This window comes from Zeus faber (assembly GCF_960531495.2).
Source record: "Zeus faber genome assembly, chromosome: 14".
In the NCBI taxonomy this organism is placed as follows: Eukaryota; Metazoa; Chordata; class Actinopteri; order Zeiformes; family Zeidae; genus Zeus; species Zeus faber.
This window is the reverse complement of record NC_137200.1, coordinates 28,490,186-28,506,714: the sequence shown is the minus strand read 5'-3', so window position 1 is coordinate 28,506,714 and position 16,529 is coordinate 28,490,186. Positions and strand designations below refer to the sequence as shown.

Genomic DNA, 16,529 nt, shown 5'->3' with positions numbered 1-16,529 from the left:
AGTGTGGGGGACAACTTTGAAGGTGATTATCTCAGAAACACAGTTTGCCACACCCTTGTCATTAACAAGTCATAGCTTTAAAAATATTCGCTTCATTTGCACAAGTGACACCTTGTTTGAAGCTCTGATTCTCCACTTTCAAATGATGCGGAAAAAATCGCAAAAAGTTACCAAATGTACCAAAAGTCTGCAGTGAGTCACAATTGATGTATCTGTATCCTGTGAAAAGCTCCTCTGGGTAGTTGAGGCAAACATGAGTGATTCATATGCAGAACCGGGTGTAACTGATGAAATATTTGAACAACTGTATGGATGTGTGGGTGAGGCCACCCAGGACTGTATGTTAGGCTGTGCAAATTTGGAATCGTATGCTGTGGATAGGGGGGGGGGCGGAAAAAATCTCCCAGTGTTTGTGGTACTGTTAATCTAAATTATACTGTGGCTAATAATAAAATGTGCTTGAAATATAAAAGTGTGTTCAGTTGTAGGTTTGTCTCAACAATGGAGCGTACATTAGAAAAAGTGTATTATGACCCTGCTAATTCTGTTAGTTTTGGCGGTGCTGATTAATTGGACACTACTGGTAAAGATCAAACTGGTGAAAAAAAAAAAAAAACATTGCTGAAAGACGTGCAAATGCTGCCAGACGTTTTCAGAGAAATCAAGTCCTAGTTACTGGTATATACAACCAGTTTCAGGTCGATCTGATGGATATGAATGAGTATGCGCATGAAAATCACAGCGTATCTTTTTGCTGACTTGTACTGTATAGACATGTTTTCAAAATATGCGTGGGTTCGGTTTTTAACTTCAAAGAGCACCGATACAGTTACCAGGGCTTTTAAAGAAATCGTGGTCGAAGGATGTGGCCCAAAGAAGGTTCAGACCGATGCCGGGAAAGAATTTTATAATAAATCTTTTCAGCGTCTAATGTCGTCTCATTAGATTGTCCACTTTTCAACGGGAAACGAGATAGAAGGGAGTATAGTGGAACCTTTCAACAGGACACTTAAAACACGCACTTTGAGATACTGAGAGGCTGTAAATACGAGATGTTATGTTGATGACATCCAGGACATGGTGCACACTTTTACAGGAACTACACCTGCCATAAAAATGATATGATGATGAAAACAAGAAGCACAAAATAGAGAAGGTGACCAAGTAAAGCAATGGGTGGGGGTGACTTTTTTGTGACGCTGCCTCCTAATGCTTCTGCGTCTCTTTATCCAAAAAACACAATATGCAATAATTGGACAAAATGAGCAAAACCACTACATCTCAAGGAGCTTTATGAGGTTGGAATAATCGAGCTGCAGTGTCCGCACACACAGAAAAGTTCTCCTGTGGCCGATGGTATAATCGGTGTAAGAGATTTCAATACGTATCAGCAAGAGGATATAATGCAGACATATGGCAGCTATGATACCATTCCCGATGTTGTCAGAGAGTTTAATTCCTTTGTGGTACAACATGGTGGAGCTGGAAAGATTTCTTTAAAATACGACACCATCAGGAATCGTGTAGCGATATCTGATGATCCACACACAGTTTAGTGAGTATAACTGGTACAATTTATACCTGTAAAAGAAGGCTCCTAGAGGAGCAGAGGTATAATGTGGGAAAATATATGGATTATTATCGAAATCAGGCAGGGAATGGGATCCCAGGGGTTATGGGTAGTAGCACGAAGTACGGAGCAGGTCTCGGTGGGATGTTTAGAGTGCAATTCAGAGAAGGCTTAAATGAAAGAAGAACACATATGACATAGTGATATTGTGTTCTCATCTGTTTTTTTTTTTATTATTATTCACAACAACAAAACACACAAAAATTGGATGATGTACTCTGCCAGGTGGCTCACTGGGTAGAGCACACCGTATAAAAGGCTGAGTCCTCACCGCAGTGGCCCGAGTTCGATTCAAGCGCGTGGCCATTTGCTGCATGTCGTCCTCTCTCTCTGTCCCCTTTCACCCTGCACTGTCACTATCAAATGAAGCATGAAAATGCCAAAAAATAAACCTTAAAAAAAAAACCATCACAAATCAAACAATAAAAATTTAAAACAACAAATCAAAAATCTAACCTCCACTGTGCTATATATATCGGGTGATTTAAAAATAGGCTGCTTCGCTTCAACATTCACATCAGGGGTTTTAAAAACATGATCATCAAACATCGTACTACCTGCACGACCACTTGCCCTTTTCGAGTTCTTTGAATATGTAAAAACCTGTTTCAGGGATTTCTCCTTCTACACTATTCACAGCGGAACCATCATTATAGTCTGCAACACTCTGCTCCTCTCATCACCTGTCTGGTATCTATAAGGTCATGTGTAATCGGGGAGGACTCGGCGCTTACTGTCGACAATCTGTTTTACAACTGTGGCGTTTTTAAACTGGAGTTTCTTTTCATCCCTCTGGATTACGGTATGCAACGGATCACAAAACTCACGGTTGGGATCGTGTCACGGTTTGGAGTCACAGCTCGGATCACTTTTCAGATCAGCAAAAAAAAAAGGGGGGAGAGACAAATATAACCTTGCTTTCCATGTATTCTGTAAAACAATGAAAGCAAGGAATTTTTGCCCATGGTCTTAAATCAAAACAACATTCAAGATGTCATACATTTAAATAAAATCTTAAAATATATACGTAAAATATTCAATACTCAATCGTTAAATTAAAGTGCAATATGAGGCACGCAGGATGCCTGAATGAAGAAATATGATTAGATCCACCCCCAGTAACTGAATTTAATTCCAATAAGAAACCAGTATCATGTTCAATTCCTCAAGTTTATAACAAACCAGGTTTCATGAAAATATGTTCAGAATCAAGTGAGTTTCAATGGATTTTGTAGAGAAGTCTGCATCTCTCATTACACATGGTATTGTTTACTCGTGGCGACATTGTCTGTATCCACAGCTCATTCACGACATGTCGTGAAGCAGCAGCAACAAAGAGCGACGTACCGTGAAGCAGTCATTGTGGTTCAGAGTTAAACACAGCAGCGCTGTCTTTATCTTCTTTTCACTGCCGCTCTGCATCGAGATTTAGGGAATCATTACTTTAAAAAGCAACAGCAGCAGTAGAACTGTATTTCACTATGACACTTACATTTTAAAATTGATCCGTGGTTCGCATGCAGGCCGAACCGTTGGGGGGCAATCCATATGGATCACGTATCAACTACGTTCCGTTACACCGCTACTCTGGATGGTGTATATCTCGGCAGTTAAGGACTCTCGACTCTGTGATCGCATACAAATGAATCGACTAGTCTGGTTGGAGACAACAGCGTTATTGGCATTCAAAGTGATGCTCTTGCATTTAATAGCTGTCTTCTTTTTATGGGTGTGATATGCATAGTATTTTGGACCTCCAGAGACATGGACCGATCAGCCGCAACACATAAACCACCACTAATAACCACTATTGTGTAGCTCCCCCTTGTGCTGCCCAAACATCTCTGACCCATGGAGGTATGAACTCCACAAGACCCCTGAAGGTGTCCAGTGGTACCTGGCACCAAGTCGTTAGCAGCTCCTTAAGTCCTTGAAGTTGCAAGGTGGGGGCTTGTTGTTCCAGCACATCCCACAGACGCTCCATCAGACCCGGACCCTGCCCATCCACATGATGTAGAAGAAAATGTAATTCATCAGACCAGGCCCCCTTCTTCTATTGCTCCATGGTCCAGTTCTGATGCTCACGTGCCCATTGTAGGTGCTTTCAGGGGTGGACAGAGGTCAGCATGGACACGCTGACCGGTCTGCGGCTACACAGCCCCATATGCAGCAAGCTGCGATGCACTGTGTGATCTGACACCTTTCTATCATAGCAGCATTAACTTTTGAGCAATTTGCGCTACAGTAGTTCTTCTATGGGATCAGACTAGACGGGCTGGACTTCTCGCCCCACGTGCATCAATGAGCCTTGGGCCCCATGACCCTGTCGCCGGTTCACCAGTCGTCCTTCCTTTGAGCACATTTGGTCGGTAGTAACCACTGCACAGCGGGAACAGCCACCAGACCTGTGGTTGTGGAGATGCTCTGACCCAGTCGTCCAGCATCACAATGTGCTCCTTGTCAAAGTGGCTCAGATCCTTACGCTGCTTCAACACATCAACTTCAACAACTGACTCTTCACTTGCTGCCTCATATATCCCAGCCTTTGACAGGTGCCATTGGAACCAGATGAGCAATGTAATACACTTCACCTGTCACTGCTATAATGTTTTAGCTGATCGGTGTATTCTGTTATATAATCAATCTCAAGCATCGGTGCCACACAGCTCACCTTCATTAATTTTATCAGTCAAATCACCCAAGAACAACCCCAGAATGTAATCGCCATCACGTGACACAACGATGACACTGTCCGTATCACAATACAGCACGCGCTCTTGTAGTTTGTCCAAAAGATCTAACGACATCAGCCGGGTATGAGCCGTAGTCATTGCTCCTACAAACATATTGACATCTTTGGTCGTGGAGGCACGTTGATCCTTACGGTTCCACTGAACCATGGCCACATCACCAGCAACGAAACAGAACTGTCAAACATCATAACAGTTTTCAAACATCAGTTTTGTGAACTCTCCTGGGTCTATAATGAATTTGCATGTGGGGAAATCTCTGCGCAGAGAAAAAGACCCCACAAACTGTTGAGAATTCATTTGTTGCAACTTCAATCAGCTTTGTTGGCGCGGAGGTTGCCGGGATTGAGCCTGACGTATTGCCCTTTTTGCCTCTTCTGTTGTTACATGCCATGGATACCCAGAGGCTTCCTGTTTACACCATAACTGCTATGTGTAGACATAGTGTTTATTGTGTAAGTACATACAAATTGACCCCATGATGAGTGTTTTGCTTGTATGGAACATTTCAAGGGTTTTTTTTTCTAATCATTGTGGTTATATATCACAGGTATTGTAACTTCTAAAAGTCTCTAAAAGCTCGCCATGTCTGAGGACCCTGTCGCATGACTGGGTCTGTCTGGAATACCAGTCCCCCATATGTATTCTTTTGGCGTTCCCCAGCTTTTCTTGTGGAGTCTACTTGGAATTTAGATAGCATGCTATACACAGTGAGAAACACGAGTTGTTGTCAATGTTGTGGGGTCTATGAAGAGATTTTCTTCCTTTTTTTCTTTGTGATGATGTCCTCATAAGGGGCAGAACCCAGTTTGAGAAGAGCTCCGCCATTTCTGTGCGGCTGTCACGACAAGTTCTAGACTGTCGTCCGTCAGGCTGCGATCATTACTATTTATGACTTTGTCAATTTCAGATAAAAAACAACTCGTTGTTCATCATCGGACGCATTTGAAGCAGCCTTGGTGTCAGACCGCGGAGATGCGCCACGTAACCCGACGTTGAAAAGACGGCCGGGTGGCGTCGTGTCCTTACAAGGAGATGACACATCCGTCAGTCTGCGTCTGATTTGAAAGGCGACTTTTCTCCCCTTGTTTTGGAGATTTATACTAAAATGAAAGCGCTGGACGGGGGCTGCAAAGGCTCCAGCGCAGGGTGGAGATACAGGACGGATGCAACACATTCAAGTCCGGTGTGTTCCACCCTGAGTGTGTGTTCCATGTGTTCCACCCTGAGTGTGTGTTCCACCCTGTTCCACCCTTTGAAGTGCACACGTCCTGTACCTTCACATCCTGACTAGGGCTCCTTCAAACACCTCCCTGGACGCCACCCATTCGTTAGGACACGAATCAAACACCCCCCTCCGCCTGAGCCACCCCCCATCCCCAACTATCACCCCCCCCCCCCCACACACACACACACAGCGACACCGGAGGTGAAAGTATTTCACCTGTGTAAGTATTATTCAGATTAAACAACTTTTATTCGGATGAAAACAGATTAAATTAGATTAATTCAGATGAAAACAAACAATTAATTCATTTTGTCTTTAGTTCATTCACCCCCCCCAAAAAAGAAAAATTCTATCTACTGCTCCATTCTTCTCTTTTCCTCCCATCTGTTCATCCAGCTGCTCCCATTCCCATTCTTCTGCTCTCTCTCTCTCCCTCTCTCCCTCTCTCTCTCTCTCTGTCTCTGTCTCTGGCAGTACAGAGGTGAGGAGCAGAACTTTAGCTTTTAGAAAAAGGAAAGAAAGAAAGAAAATAAGAAAGAAAGAAAGAAATAAAATAAGAAAGAAAGAAGGAGTAGAAATGTGTGTCAAGTGTTTTCACTGTCCCCCTATCAGAATGATACCAGACCTGATAACCCTGTCTTTCTGTTTTTTTGGTGTGTTTTATTTCTGTGATTTTATTATTATTCTTTTTGTTATTATTATTATTATTATTATTATTATTATTATTATTATTATTATTATTATTATTATTAATAATAATAATAATAATAATAATGATAATGATAATGATAATAATAATAATAATGATGATGTTCCTGTTGTTCTGTTGTTCCTTAGGATGGAATGGGAAACCTGAGAATCACGGAGAAGGGGCTGAAACTGGAGGGACCGTCCGAGTTCCTGCAACCGCTCTACGCCAAAGAAATCCAGTCCAAACCGGTAAGGATCTCCCACTGACCGCTTTAGGACCCGTTTGAGATGAGTTTGAGTTAAGATTGAGATGGATGAGTAGGTGGCCGTCAGTGGAGAGCGTCCATCCTTTAAAGTAGTACTTTTCAGCCTGTGCTAGCGTACCGCACCGTGAGGGGCCCCCAGGGGGCGTTGGGAAAAGTGATCAAATTCCACTTTTCAAAAAATGATGGAAATTCGCTCTTTGTGTTTTGCAAGGTCAAAACTGCGAGGCTGCACGAATACACCCTTTCCATCAGAACAGCAATACATTTCACAGTGAAAGTGAGAACTATTCGTAGTGATGAACTTTTCGACTCATTTGAGTCTTTCTCGACGAGTCACCGGGTAAAAATAGTCGTTCTATTCGTCCGACTCTTGGTTGCTTGGGTTCAGTGGGTGTAACGCTCGCTGAGCGAGGGAGGACTTCCTGCACCATCAACAGAGGAGGAAGAGTCTGTTTGGCTCTGAGTCGCGAATGGATTATTAACACTGAAGTAGTTGGAGGTTTGATTTGCTGGAATGCAAAGAGTAAATCAGTCATCTTCAATATGAATTATGACAAAGGGGAATGACATTTTTGCCCTGGACTGGATAACGGTGTCGACGTGGGATTTATTTTATTGTAAAAACTGTGACGTGGAAGAAAATGCGTTGAAACACCGCCCTAAACTGCTTGTTATTCCAGGCTGTTCCGCTTTTCGTGCTAACTGTCCGCTGAGCAGCGTAGCAGTCTTGTACATGAGAATGTACTTGGCTGAATAAACTGACTCTGACCCTGATTATATCACTCTGATCATATTGATGTATAGCTGGTGTTTCCCCTTGTGCATATATGACAGATGTTGTTATACCTCCCCAGTTACAAAGGGAGAGTCTTGCTTAACTCCGCACCGTCAGGGTGACCTGCCCTCCACCCGCCTCCGCCTCTTGTCGTTCTGGAACTGGGGTCTCGAGTCCTCGCCCTCCATTTGTTTTTCCGAAAAACATTGTTATTCCGGCGACGTCAGCGCATCAAACACTCAACCTTTCTCTTCCGTGACATTCAAATCTCCCACGTCCCGCACCTCACCCGCTTTTGTTATCGCCGCGACAACGGCGCGCGCATATCAAAGCGCTTCCAGGAGCTCCGAACTGATAAGTTTTGACGGAAGCGCTGATGTCATGGAGGGCGCGCGCACACACAGACGCCGCGCTGCACGCCGTCTCACCTTTTTCGGCGCTAAGTGCAGAACAATGGCGGCAGAGGCGTTATCTCTAATTAGAGAGTCGACCGAAGCGTCGACAGATTAGCGTCGTAGAGGAAGACGTGGGCCCACGAGGGGAGCTCCGCGGACGGGACTGAAGTTTGAAGGGATCGTTTGCAGCTTATCTGCACGTTGGAGACTAGGCGACCCCTGCTTCCGTCCTGAACTAATCACAATCGCCAACCACAGTGTTGTTGTGCGGAGGTTGTCGCTTCGGGACGTCGGACAACAGAGGTCAAAATGACTTGAGGCTGTGGCTGGTGGTGGAGGTCGGGCAGAAGACGGAGGACCTGCTGCTCCTCATCCCGGGAGGAGGAACCGTCTCTTAATGGGCCTGCTCGAGGTCCCGGCCATCAGGAGCCGCCAGGAGTTTGGGCGTATACTCCTCCCACCGCCTCCACCGCCAGAGACGCTCGGGTCGGGACAGTTGGAGATTCTAGGTGGTGGTGAGGTGTCGCGGGGCGAGGGGGAAGGCGGAAGTTCCTCGTCCAGCGAGGAGGATCCATCTTTTAATGGACCTTCTCCGGATTGGGCCTTTTGCCCTGTGAGGTTTCGGGAGGTGTTGCCTGCTCTGCCTGAGGAGGACTCGAGAGGAGTTCCACTGGGTGCACAAAGTCCTTTGCGGCTTTCGATGAGAGCTCCATCCATTTACGTTAAACCAGAAACTCATGCATTAGATATTGATTCCTGCTGTAGCTGTAGGAGATTTTACAGGTTCTCTGTGAAAAGTGTCTCCTCAGCCTCTATTTCCTTCTGTTTTTCCTGCAGGGGCGCTCGCTGTTCCTCCAGTCCTCCAGGAACCTCTCGGTCAACGTGGTCAACAGCAACAACAAATTGCTCACGCAGCTGGTTGCAGGTAACGACGGGGATCCGCCGCCAGGCTTTCAGAACGCGTTCTAAAGACTCGCCCTCCGCCCCGGCAGTGCCCGCGCCGTGGGGTGGACTGGAGTTGCGGGGACGGCCGCGCCGCCCCCGCAACTCCGGATCACGCCGCAGGAGATGGGGATCGATCAAACCCAGTGACTGCGCTCAAACCGCCCCGAAGACCATAATAGATGTTGTTATGATTCTATTAAGATATTGAAAATCAGCGTTGCATCGCTTGACGTGGAGCAGAGCAGCTCTTGCCACTAACAAGGCTGATAATATATCTACTCTGAGGTTGGTGCTTTGAGATGATTGCTCTGCGACCGGCGGCCGGAGCAGGATGTAGTGACTAACTTCCTGGATGCCTTCACTTTTGACACCCGCCCCGGTCCACCGTCGCTCCCCCTCCTCCCCCGTAGCCGTCCGTCAGGCGCTAATAGAGTCGTCCTCACGGGCGAACGAGGGAAACCTCTTTGTGTGAGCATCGACCGCCGCGCGTCCCACCGCGCGACGCCTGGGCCTCGCGCCTCCGAACGCGCGTGGAGCCGGAGTGGCAGAAAAAAGGTGACGCCTGCCATGTTTTCCTCTCTCTCCGGATGACGGCTCCGCCGCGCACGGGGTTTTGCTTTTTTATTTCTTCCCGCGGAACTCGGGTTCCCAGATGATGGAGCGATGGAATCAATCGCGGCGCCGTCAATCAGTCAGACCCCCTCTGCCGCGGCGGGAGGCAGACAATGGCAGGCGAGGAGACGTGGGGTTGTCTGCCGCCTTTTTGTTTATTATTCCTGTCTGTTCTGTTTCTTTTGTTGACGTCTGCGACGCCCCGTAATAGTCTCCAGGAATTCTCCTCAAAAGTTGGAACTTGCAAAGCTCTCCTGCAGATCTCGCTCTTAGGTAATGTTACTCCTGAGCGAGGAGTTAATTATGACAGAATTATTATCCATTATTATTATTATTATTGTTATTATTATTGTTATTAGGTTGTCCAGCCCGCAGTCATTGTTATTGTTCACATTTTTATTATTATTATCCTTGGCACTTTTTGGGCTAAAAGTGTCTGGACCACGACAACCACGGCAGCTACAGACATGGTTGACGCCAGAGACATCTCGTGGTTCAAGCTTCATCCGTATCGATCCACATACGGAGCAGGAATTAGTGAAAAACCGATTCAATTTGACCGTAAGTAGCCGAACGTTGGTGCATCGCCCACTGACCAAGGTTCTAAAACGTGCGGTGGAGAGGTGGAGCGAGACGGGTTTGTGTCATAAGACGCTTGGTGACATCATCATTTAATTCCTTATATATGTGCAGGTTGTAGCTACGTATGCACATTCACTCCGTGCGAGCTGCGTCGTGTGGACTCCATCAGTCTGTAGTGGTTACAAACTGTGTGTGTGTGTGTGTGTGTGTGTGTGTGTGTGTGTGTGTGTGTGTGTGTGTGTGTGTGTGTGTGTGTGTGTGTGTGTGTGTGTGTGTGTGTGTGTGTGTGTGTGTGTGTGTGTGTGTGTGTGTGTGTGTGAGCGAGCGTGTGTCTGTGTGTGTATCGTCTCACCTGCTCGGTGTTTCGTTGGATATTTTATCTCTTTGGCAGTTTTTGCAAATATAAATGTATTCTGTTCCATCTAACACAGTGTTAGATGCAGTGCCGTGTCCCTGCTTGTGTTGCAGCATTGTATCCAGTCGTAACACAAACTGTAGGAGTGGAAAACAGTCCAAAACAATTTCCGTGTTTGTGTCCTCACATATGGAGTTTGCTTGCTCGTGTTTTATTTTAGTCCCAAACGTTTAAAAAGTTGATGAAATGTCTCTGATTGAATGTCTCCGTTTGAATGGGAGCATGTTGTTGGGAACTTCCACGTGGAGTGATTTCCTTCCACAGAGACACCGTAAGGCAGGACTCTGTGGACTACAGGAAGTAGAGAGGGACCTGACAGGAAGTAGACAGACACCTTCTAATATTTAAGTAAAAGTCATAACACACAACAAGTGTATCAGCTTGCAGTAGTAATTCTGTGTGTCACCAGGATTCAGAAAACTCGCGTCATTACTCACTATCCATTCATGAAATGAAATCGCACAGTTTAGGATTCTCTTTTTCCCAGGAATCTGCAAAACATGAACGGTTTGTTAGAGAACCATTTAACACTGTAAGGGACAACAGCGTTTGTTTCTCAAATTTGCGAGAGAATTTTTTCAAAGTTATCACCGCTGCATTCAAGGCCTGTCTGAAATACTACCGTGCTCCTTTCAAGCGTCGGAAATATCAAATTTAGATATTATTTATAATTTGTGGACCAGCAATGCCGAAGCACTAGTACAAATATATACAAGCTGGTGTTTGTTTATGAAAATAAAGTAATTGGGGGGTGGTAGCTCAGGCGGTAGAGCTGGTGGTCTAGTGATCTGAAGGTTGCTGGTTTGATCCCAGGCTCCTCCTGCTAGCATGCTGTAGTGTCCTTGAGCAAGACACTTAACCCCCTAATTACTCCTGATGGCTGCGTCCGTCGGTGTTTGAACAATTGTAAGTCGCTTTGGATAAAAGCGTCTGATCAATGACTAAATGTAAATGTAAATGTAATGTAATGGTCTGTACCTTAGCAGCAGGCCAAAAAAAGTACAGTACTTAATGTTTGTTCTTAATTTTAGAAGTTATTTAGAGTTTGTTTGTTTATTTAAATATTATATATTATATATATTATATATATTATATATTATATATATTATAATATTATTATATATTATTATATTATTATATTATAATATTTGTAATAGTTGATTGTATATAGACCTTCCCTGAAGAGTAAGTCCTTTAAGTTTCGAGGTCAAAATGATCAAATTGGCAATGGTATTATCTGACTTATTTAGTGTGTTGTAATAGACGATACAGCCTGTTCAAATGAAAATCTGTCAAACACTGACTGAATCTACCATGGTGTCCTCATAGTGGTGGCCTGCTGGCAACAAACCTTTGCTCTTAAAATGCTCTGTTTTGGTGTTACAGTAGCCTAGAGTATCCATGCATCATGCTTATAAGTGGTGGTATCCAGGGCTGGTGTGGCTGTATGTGCGTCCATGTGGCGGGGGTGGTGGAGTATCCAGGGGCTGGTCTGAGTAAAACAATCCAGGGCCATTTATTTAGCCCCGGCCCATCCCTGACCCTGCACCCACCACTGATGAACTGATGCCCAACCCTCATTTTGTATTTTATAAGTACATTAGATATTTATTATTGCATAAATGTTGGTGAAACGTTAGTCCTCCTGTCGTCTCCCTCCTTAATGATATGTTCCTTTGGGTTTATTTGAGGGTTATAACAGTACCTTGTACTTGGCGGTTGTTGGCTCATTCAGATTCACCAGAATGAAGGAAATTAAGATGATATGCGAACAATTTGGGGAAACTGTAATATGTACCAAACAAGACTAAATGGACCCCTGTTATTGCTGCCTGCAGCTATATTTGACTATATTTACATTATTTATTTTTACACTTTTGATATTGTTAGACCCTGTTCATTGCCATGACAGGGTTAGGGTTGTATAGGGGGTCTGAGGTACACAGGGTGAAGTGGAAAGGTGAGAGTACAGTCCCCTGTGGTCTGTACTCTCTGTGTAGATCAGTTAGATTGATATTCTAGATCCGTGGTGAAATAACTGATGAAATGTTGTCTGATCATCCCTTAAAAAAACTGTCATGTGCGAATCATTGATGAGTTCAAAATACAAGGTGGCGTTGGAAAAATTGAAGATGTGCAATGGTAATCACCCCCAGAAATATCACAACGTTGGTCGTATTAATGGAAATGTAACTTACAGAAAACGTAATCCAAGTAAAAAACTCAACAAATAAATTGTGTGCTCCAAAGCGGGCTGGCGTCGCTGAGAGTGCAGCTCTATTTCCCCAGACAACCCGGTGGGTTGTAACAATGAGAAGTTCTGCTTTACAGGCAAACATGGACGGTTGTCTTAAACACAGGAGGGTTGTGCTGTGTAGACCGCATGGCGGTTGCTCTGCGAGACGAAAAACCAGGAGAAGGGAGACAGGGGGAAGCTCAATGCTGCGTTAGGGAAACTCGGAAAATCGTGCCGCATTTCAGAGAACCTGAACCCTAGTCATGATCTCCGTGTGATTTCCAGGATCCCGTGGATTTAAAGCACAAGGCCAGATGCTGGAGGTGAAGTCCACCAGCGGGAAGCTGCTCTTCTCGGCCGACGAGGAGGAGGTGGTGGTGGGCGCCGACCGGCTGCGTGTGATGGGTGAGTCAGATGCTTTTTGAAAGACTAATCCCATGTACTGGTGGTACTGGGATGGAGCACGCTGTTTGGGATCTGGTCTCCTGCATACTTAAGCATTGTAACATGATGTAATGTACTTTAAAGAAGAGGCTCCGAATGTGGGGTCCGGGAAACCCCCCCAGTTGGGTCCTTCCGGAGGTTTACAGGGGGTCCCAAGATAAATTATCTTATTTTATTTCCAAGACATCAGTGCTGTTAGAGAATGTCCAGTCATGACTGTTTGGGCGGCACGTTCTGCCATGTTTGGTGGTGTTGGGCCTTTGTTTGAGTAGGGCTCTGGGCTCCTTTGTGGTTTGTGCATTTGGTCATGCGGCATGGCCGGGTGGTTTTGAATGGTTGTGTATGTATGTGGGTGCGTTTCGTACTCCCCTGTGTGAGCACCTGCATGTGGGCGTGCGCAACGGGGAGGTGGGCAGTGGTCCGCGACGACCCCAGCGTCAGGGCCGCCGCGAGGAGCTTCAATGCTTATAAACCTGCCACGTGTCATTAGCGAGCCCATCGCTCCTTCCACGGCCATAAAACACATAATTACAGGCTGCGCCGGGTGGTGATCGGCCCTGTAAGGGGCCGCGCAGAGCGGAGGCTGAAGCACCACGCCGCTCACAGCTCTGGGCGCTGCTCGCAGGCTGGTTGTCCAAACAGCGGGACAGGCCGACGGACGCAGGGTTTTACAAAGACATACGGAGAGTGATAAGAGGTCAAATGTTGAATGGATGGATTCAGGACACTGGGCGGCCCGAGATGGGGAGATTGTAGTTACAGTAAAACGTATAAATATCAAACTTTTTTCAGCAGCTACATTTTTTTATTGATTTGCAAAAGGCTAAACCAGATGAGTCAGTGAATCTCACAGGTAGAGATGTCTACTATATTAACTTCATACGGCGAGAGACGTGGGTAATAGGTAGTGCCCGACTGCCCGTCAAAAATGAACGAACAGACCATTTTTGAACGAATCAAAACGCACCAAAACACAAGTGGATCATTGACTGCCTCTGTGTGTAAACGGGAAGTGAATGGAGCTGAATGAGAGCTGTCCAAGATGGCCGACAGGCCAGGCCACTTCAAAGAAACACTGAACGTTGTTAGCAAACATTGTTTGATCCCAGGATTCGCTGACAACATGTCACCCAGAATATAATTTATATGTCCTTTTATTCTTGTATGATATAAAATAGAAATCAATTTGAAAAGGTGCCTCAGGCTCTTTCTGGATGGCAGTAGCATCACATGGGCAGGTTCCTGTCACTATTCCATCTCAAGTCAACAGACATGTTGGTGATTTTCCCCCACTCCCAAAGTCATTTTCATCCACGAAAACCTGCTGTGCTTCACCAACCTCACATCCTCTGTTCCTTCAAATGCTTCCGGAAGAAACCCCAGGGTGTTTTAAAGAACCACACACCAGGCGTTTGATTGCCGGGTCCTTTCATACAGATATGAGACACACAGTTTACCCCCCGTCCAACTGGACGTTTTACTTGTTGTCCCCTTTCGCGTCGGCATTGCCTCATGCTGGGATCAGACGACACCATATTTTTGTCAATCATAGTGCCGTTAATTCTGTCTTGGGCGGGAGACTGGCAACACCGCAAGTATGACCCCGACCAATCATTGTATGCTGCCTTTTCACCACCTTGCGCAAGTTCATAGGTCATCGGGGGGAGGAAGACATTGGCCGTTTCTCAATACCAAGTACGCGAAGTGGTAGTAGTTGGTAGTTCAGACTTGGCAAGTTCGACTCGGGAGTACAGACTCCCGGGGACCAATACCATTACCACCGCTTGGTGCGAAATGCATTCTGAGATTCTTGGCCGTCATTCTTGGCCGTCCCAAGTCCACACAAGTCACCACTGATGCATCCTCGATAAAATGGGCGGAGCAAGTCCACATCCGGGCATTTGGACTGGACTTGATGCGTACTTTGAATTGGAACAGTACTTGGGCTGCGACTGATGACGTTTCACAAGTCCACAAGAACACAAGTACAGACAAGAACACAAGTACAGACAAGAACACAAGTACAGGAACAGCGCTCGTGGACCCGTTGCAGAGTAGACGAGATGGTTTGGAAAATCAGTGTCGGCAACGGGCGTACAATCTCAATCGGTTTGTTTTTGTATTTCCTGGCTCTCGGAGACCAGCACTTTGGTCTCTGCCTCTGCGCCTCCTGTACGGGCTCGGCTCCCTCTGCTAATGGAGCCGGAACTGAGCCCCCGTCGCCGGGTGCTCAGGATGGAGTTTGATACTGTCCGACACAGTACGCGTAATCACTCATGCAAAGTCAAGAAATAGCACATACACACATATGTACAAGACCAGCATTTTCACTCGTTTTTACTCGTATAAATCTACTAGTTCACTTATGTCTGAGAGATGTGCAGTAGATATAGATTCCTTGGAAGTAAAACAGAAAGTTGGACAGAAGTTGTTGAAGTTCCCCTGACTGGGGATTGGGTTTATACGAGTCAGATCCTTTGGTGAAGTGTTTGTGCTTGTGTTTTCATATCACAGTGGTATTAGATGTCTCTCCTTTTCTCATTTTGAAGCAGACTTCATCCACTAACTTGGTCAATATTTAGAATGGACCCGTATTGTTTAGACAAAATGTAATATTTAGTTCTATATAACAGCCGGTAAAAGGTTTTCCATCGATCTAAATGAAGTTAGTCTCCATATTTCCATCATATCACAACTCCTTCAGGTGGTGGAGGCCTCCTCTGAGATACTGCTTATTAAGGATGGAGGCGTTAAGCTGTCCTGAAGTTCACAATGTGGGAACAAATCACTCAGCATGATGCCACCAAGGGTGACTGGGTTTGTTTTGCTGCAGAAGAGATTCAAGCTAATTTGTGGCTTCAGTGAAAAATACTTGAAGTGGACTCCACATAGTTCAAGATGGCTGCCGGACATTTACAGGCGTGTGACATTTACAGGAGTTCTCTCAGTTAAGTTAAGGGAAATCAAACTGACCTTTTTTCTGACACTATTACGAAACCTGCTTTGAATGTTGGTCTGTGGAGCCTTCTAGGACCGAAGCTGTGAGGAAGGTCTAGGAGCAAGGAGACAGTCTCGGTACAGTAACAGTCTAGTAGCTAGGAGCCAGTGTAGGAATTTGGAGCTCGGAGAAAATTTAATAGATAAGATACAGTCTAGGACCTAGGGGACAGTCTGGGAACTCGAAGGCACTCAAGGAGATAGGACACAGACTATCTGGGAGGCAGTCTAGGAGCTGGGAGACAGTCTCAGGGCTAGGAGCCAGTCTAGGAGCTAGGAGCCAGTGTAAGAACTAAGAGCCATTCTAGGAACTAGGAGCCAGTCTCGGAACTAGGAGCCAGTCTAGGAGCTAGGAGCCAGGAGCCAGTGTAGGAACCAAGAGCCATTCTAGAAAGAAGTCCGGAGGCAAGGAGAACAGTCTGGGAACTAGGAGCCAGTCTAGGAGACCGACTAGGAGCTGGAAGAAAGTTTAGGAGATAGGACACGCTCTATGAGATAGCAGAGAGTCTAGGAGTTAGGAGACAGTGAAGGAGACAAGCTAGGAGCAAGGGGTTATTCCTAGGC

At 45.6% G+C, this 16,529-nt stretch overlaps 1 protein-coding gene across 1 annotated transcript in view; it reads left to right on the top strand.

The window, feature by feature from the left end:
• The window catches only part of sgcd (sarcoglycan, delta (dystrophin-associated glycoprotein)), a 74,690-nt gene that overhangs the window by 25,825 nt on the left and 32,336 nt on the right, over positions 1-16,529 (top strand). The window contains exons 3-5 of the mRNA XM_080013378.1: positions 6,446-6,547; positions 8,572-8,659; positions 12,810-12,929. Coding sequence (XP_079869504.1) covers positions 6,446-6,547; positions 8,572-8,659; positions 12,810-12,929 — 310 coding nt within the window. The remainder of the gene's footprint in view (positions 1-6,445; positions 6,548-8,571; positions 8,660-12,809; positions 12,930-16,529) is intronic.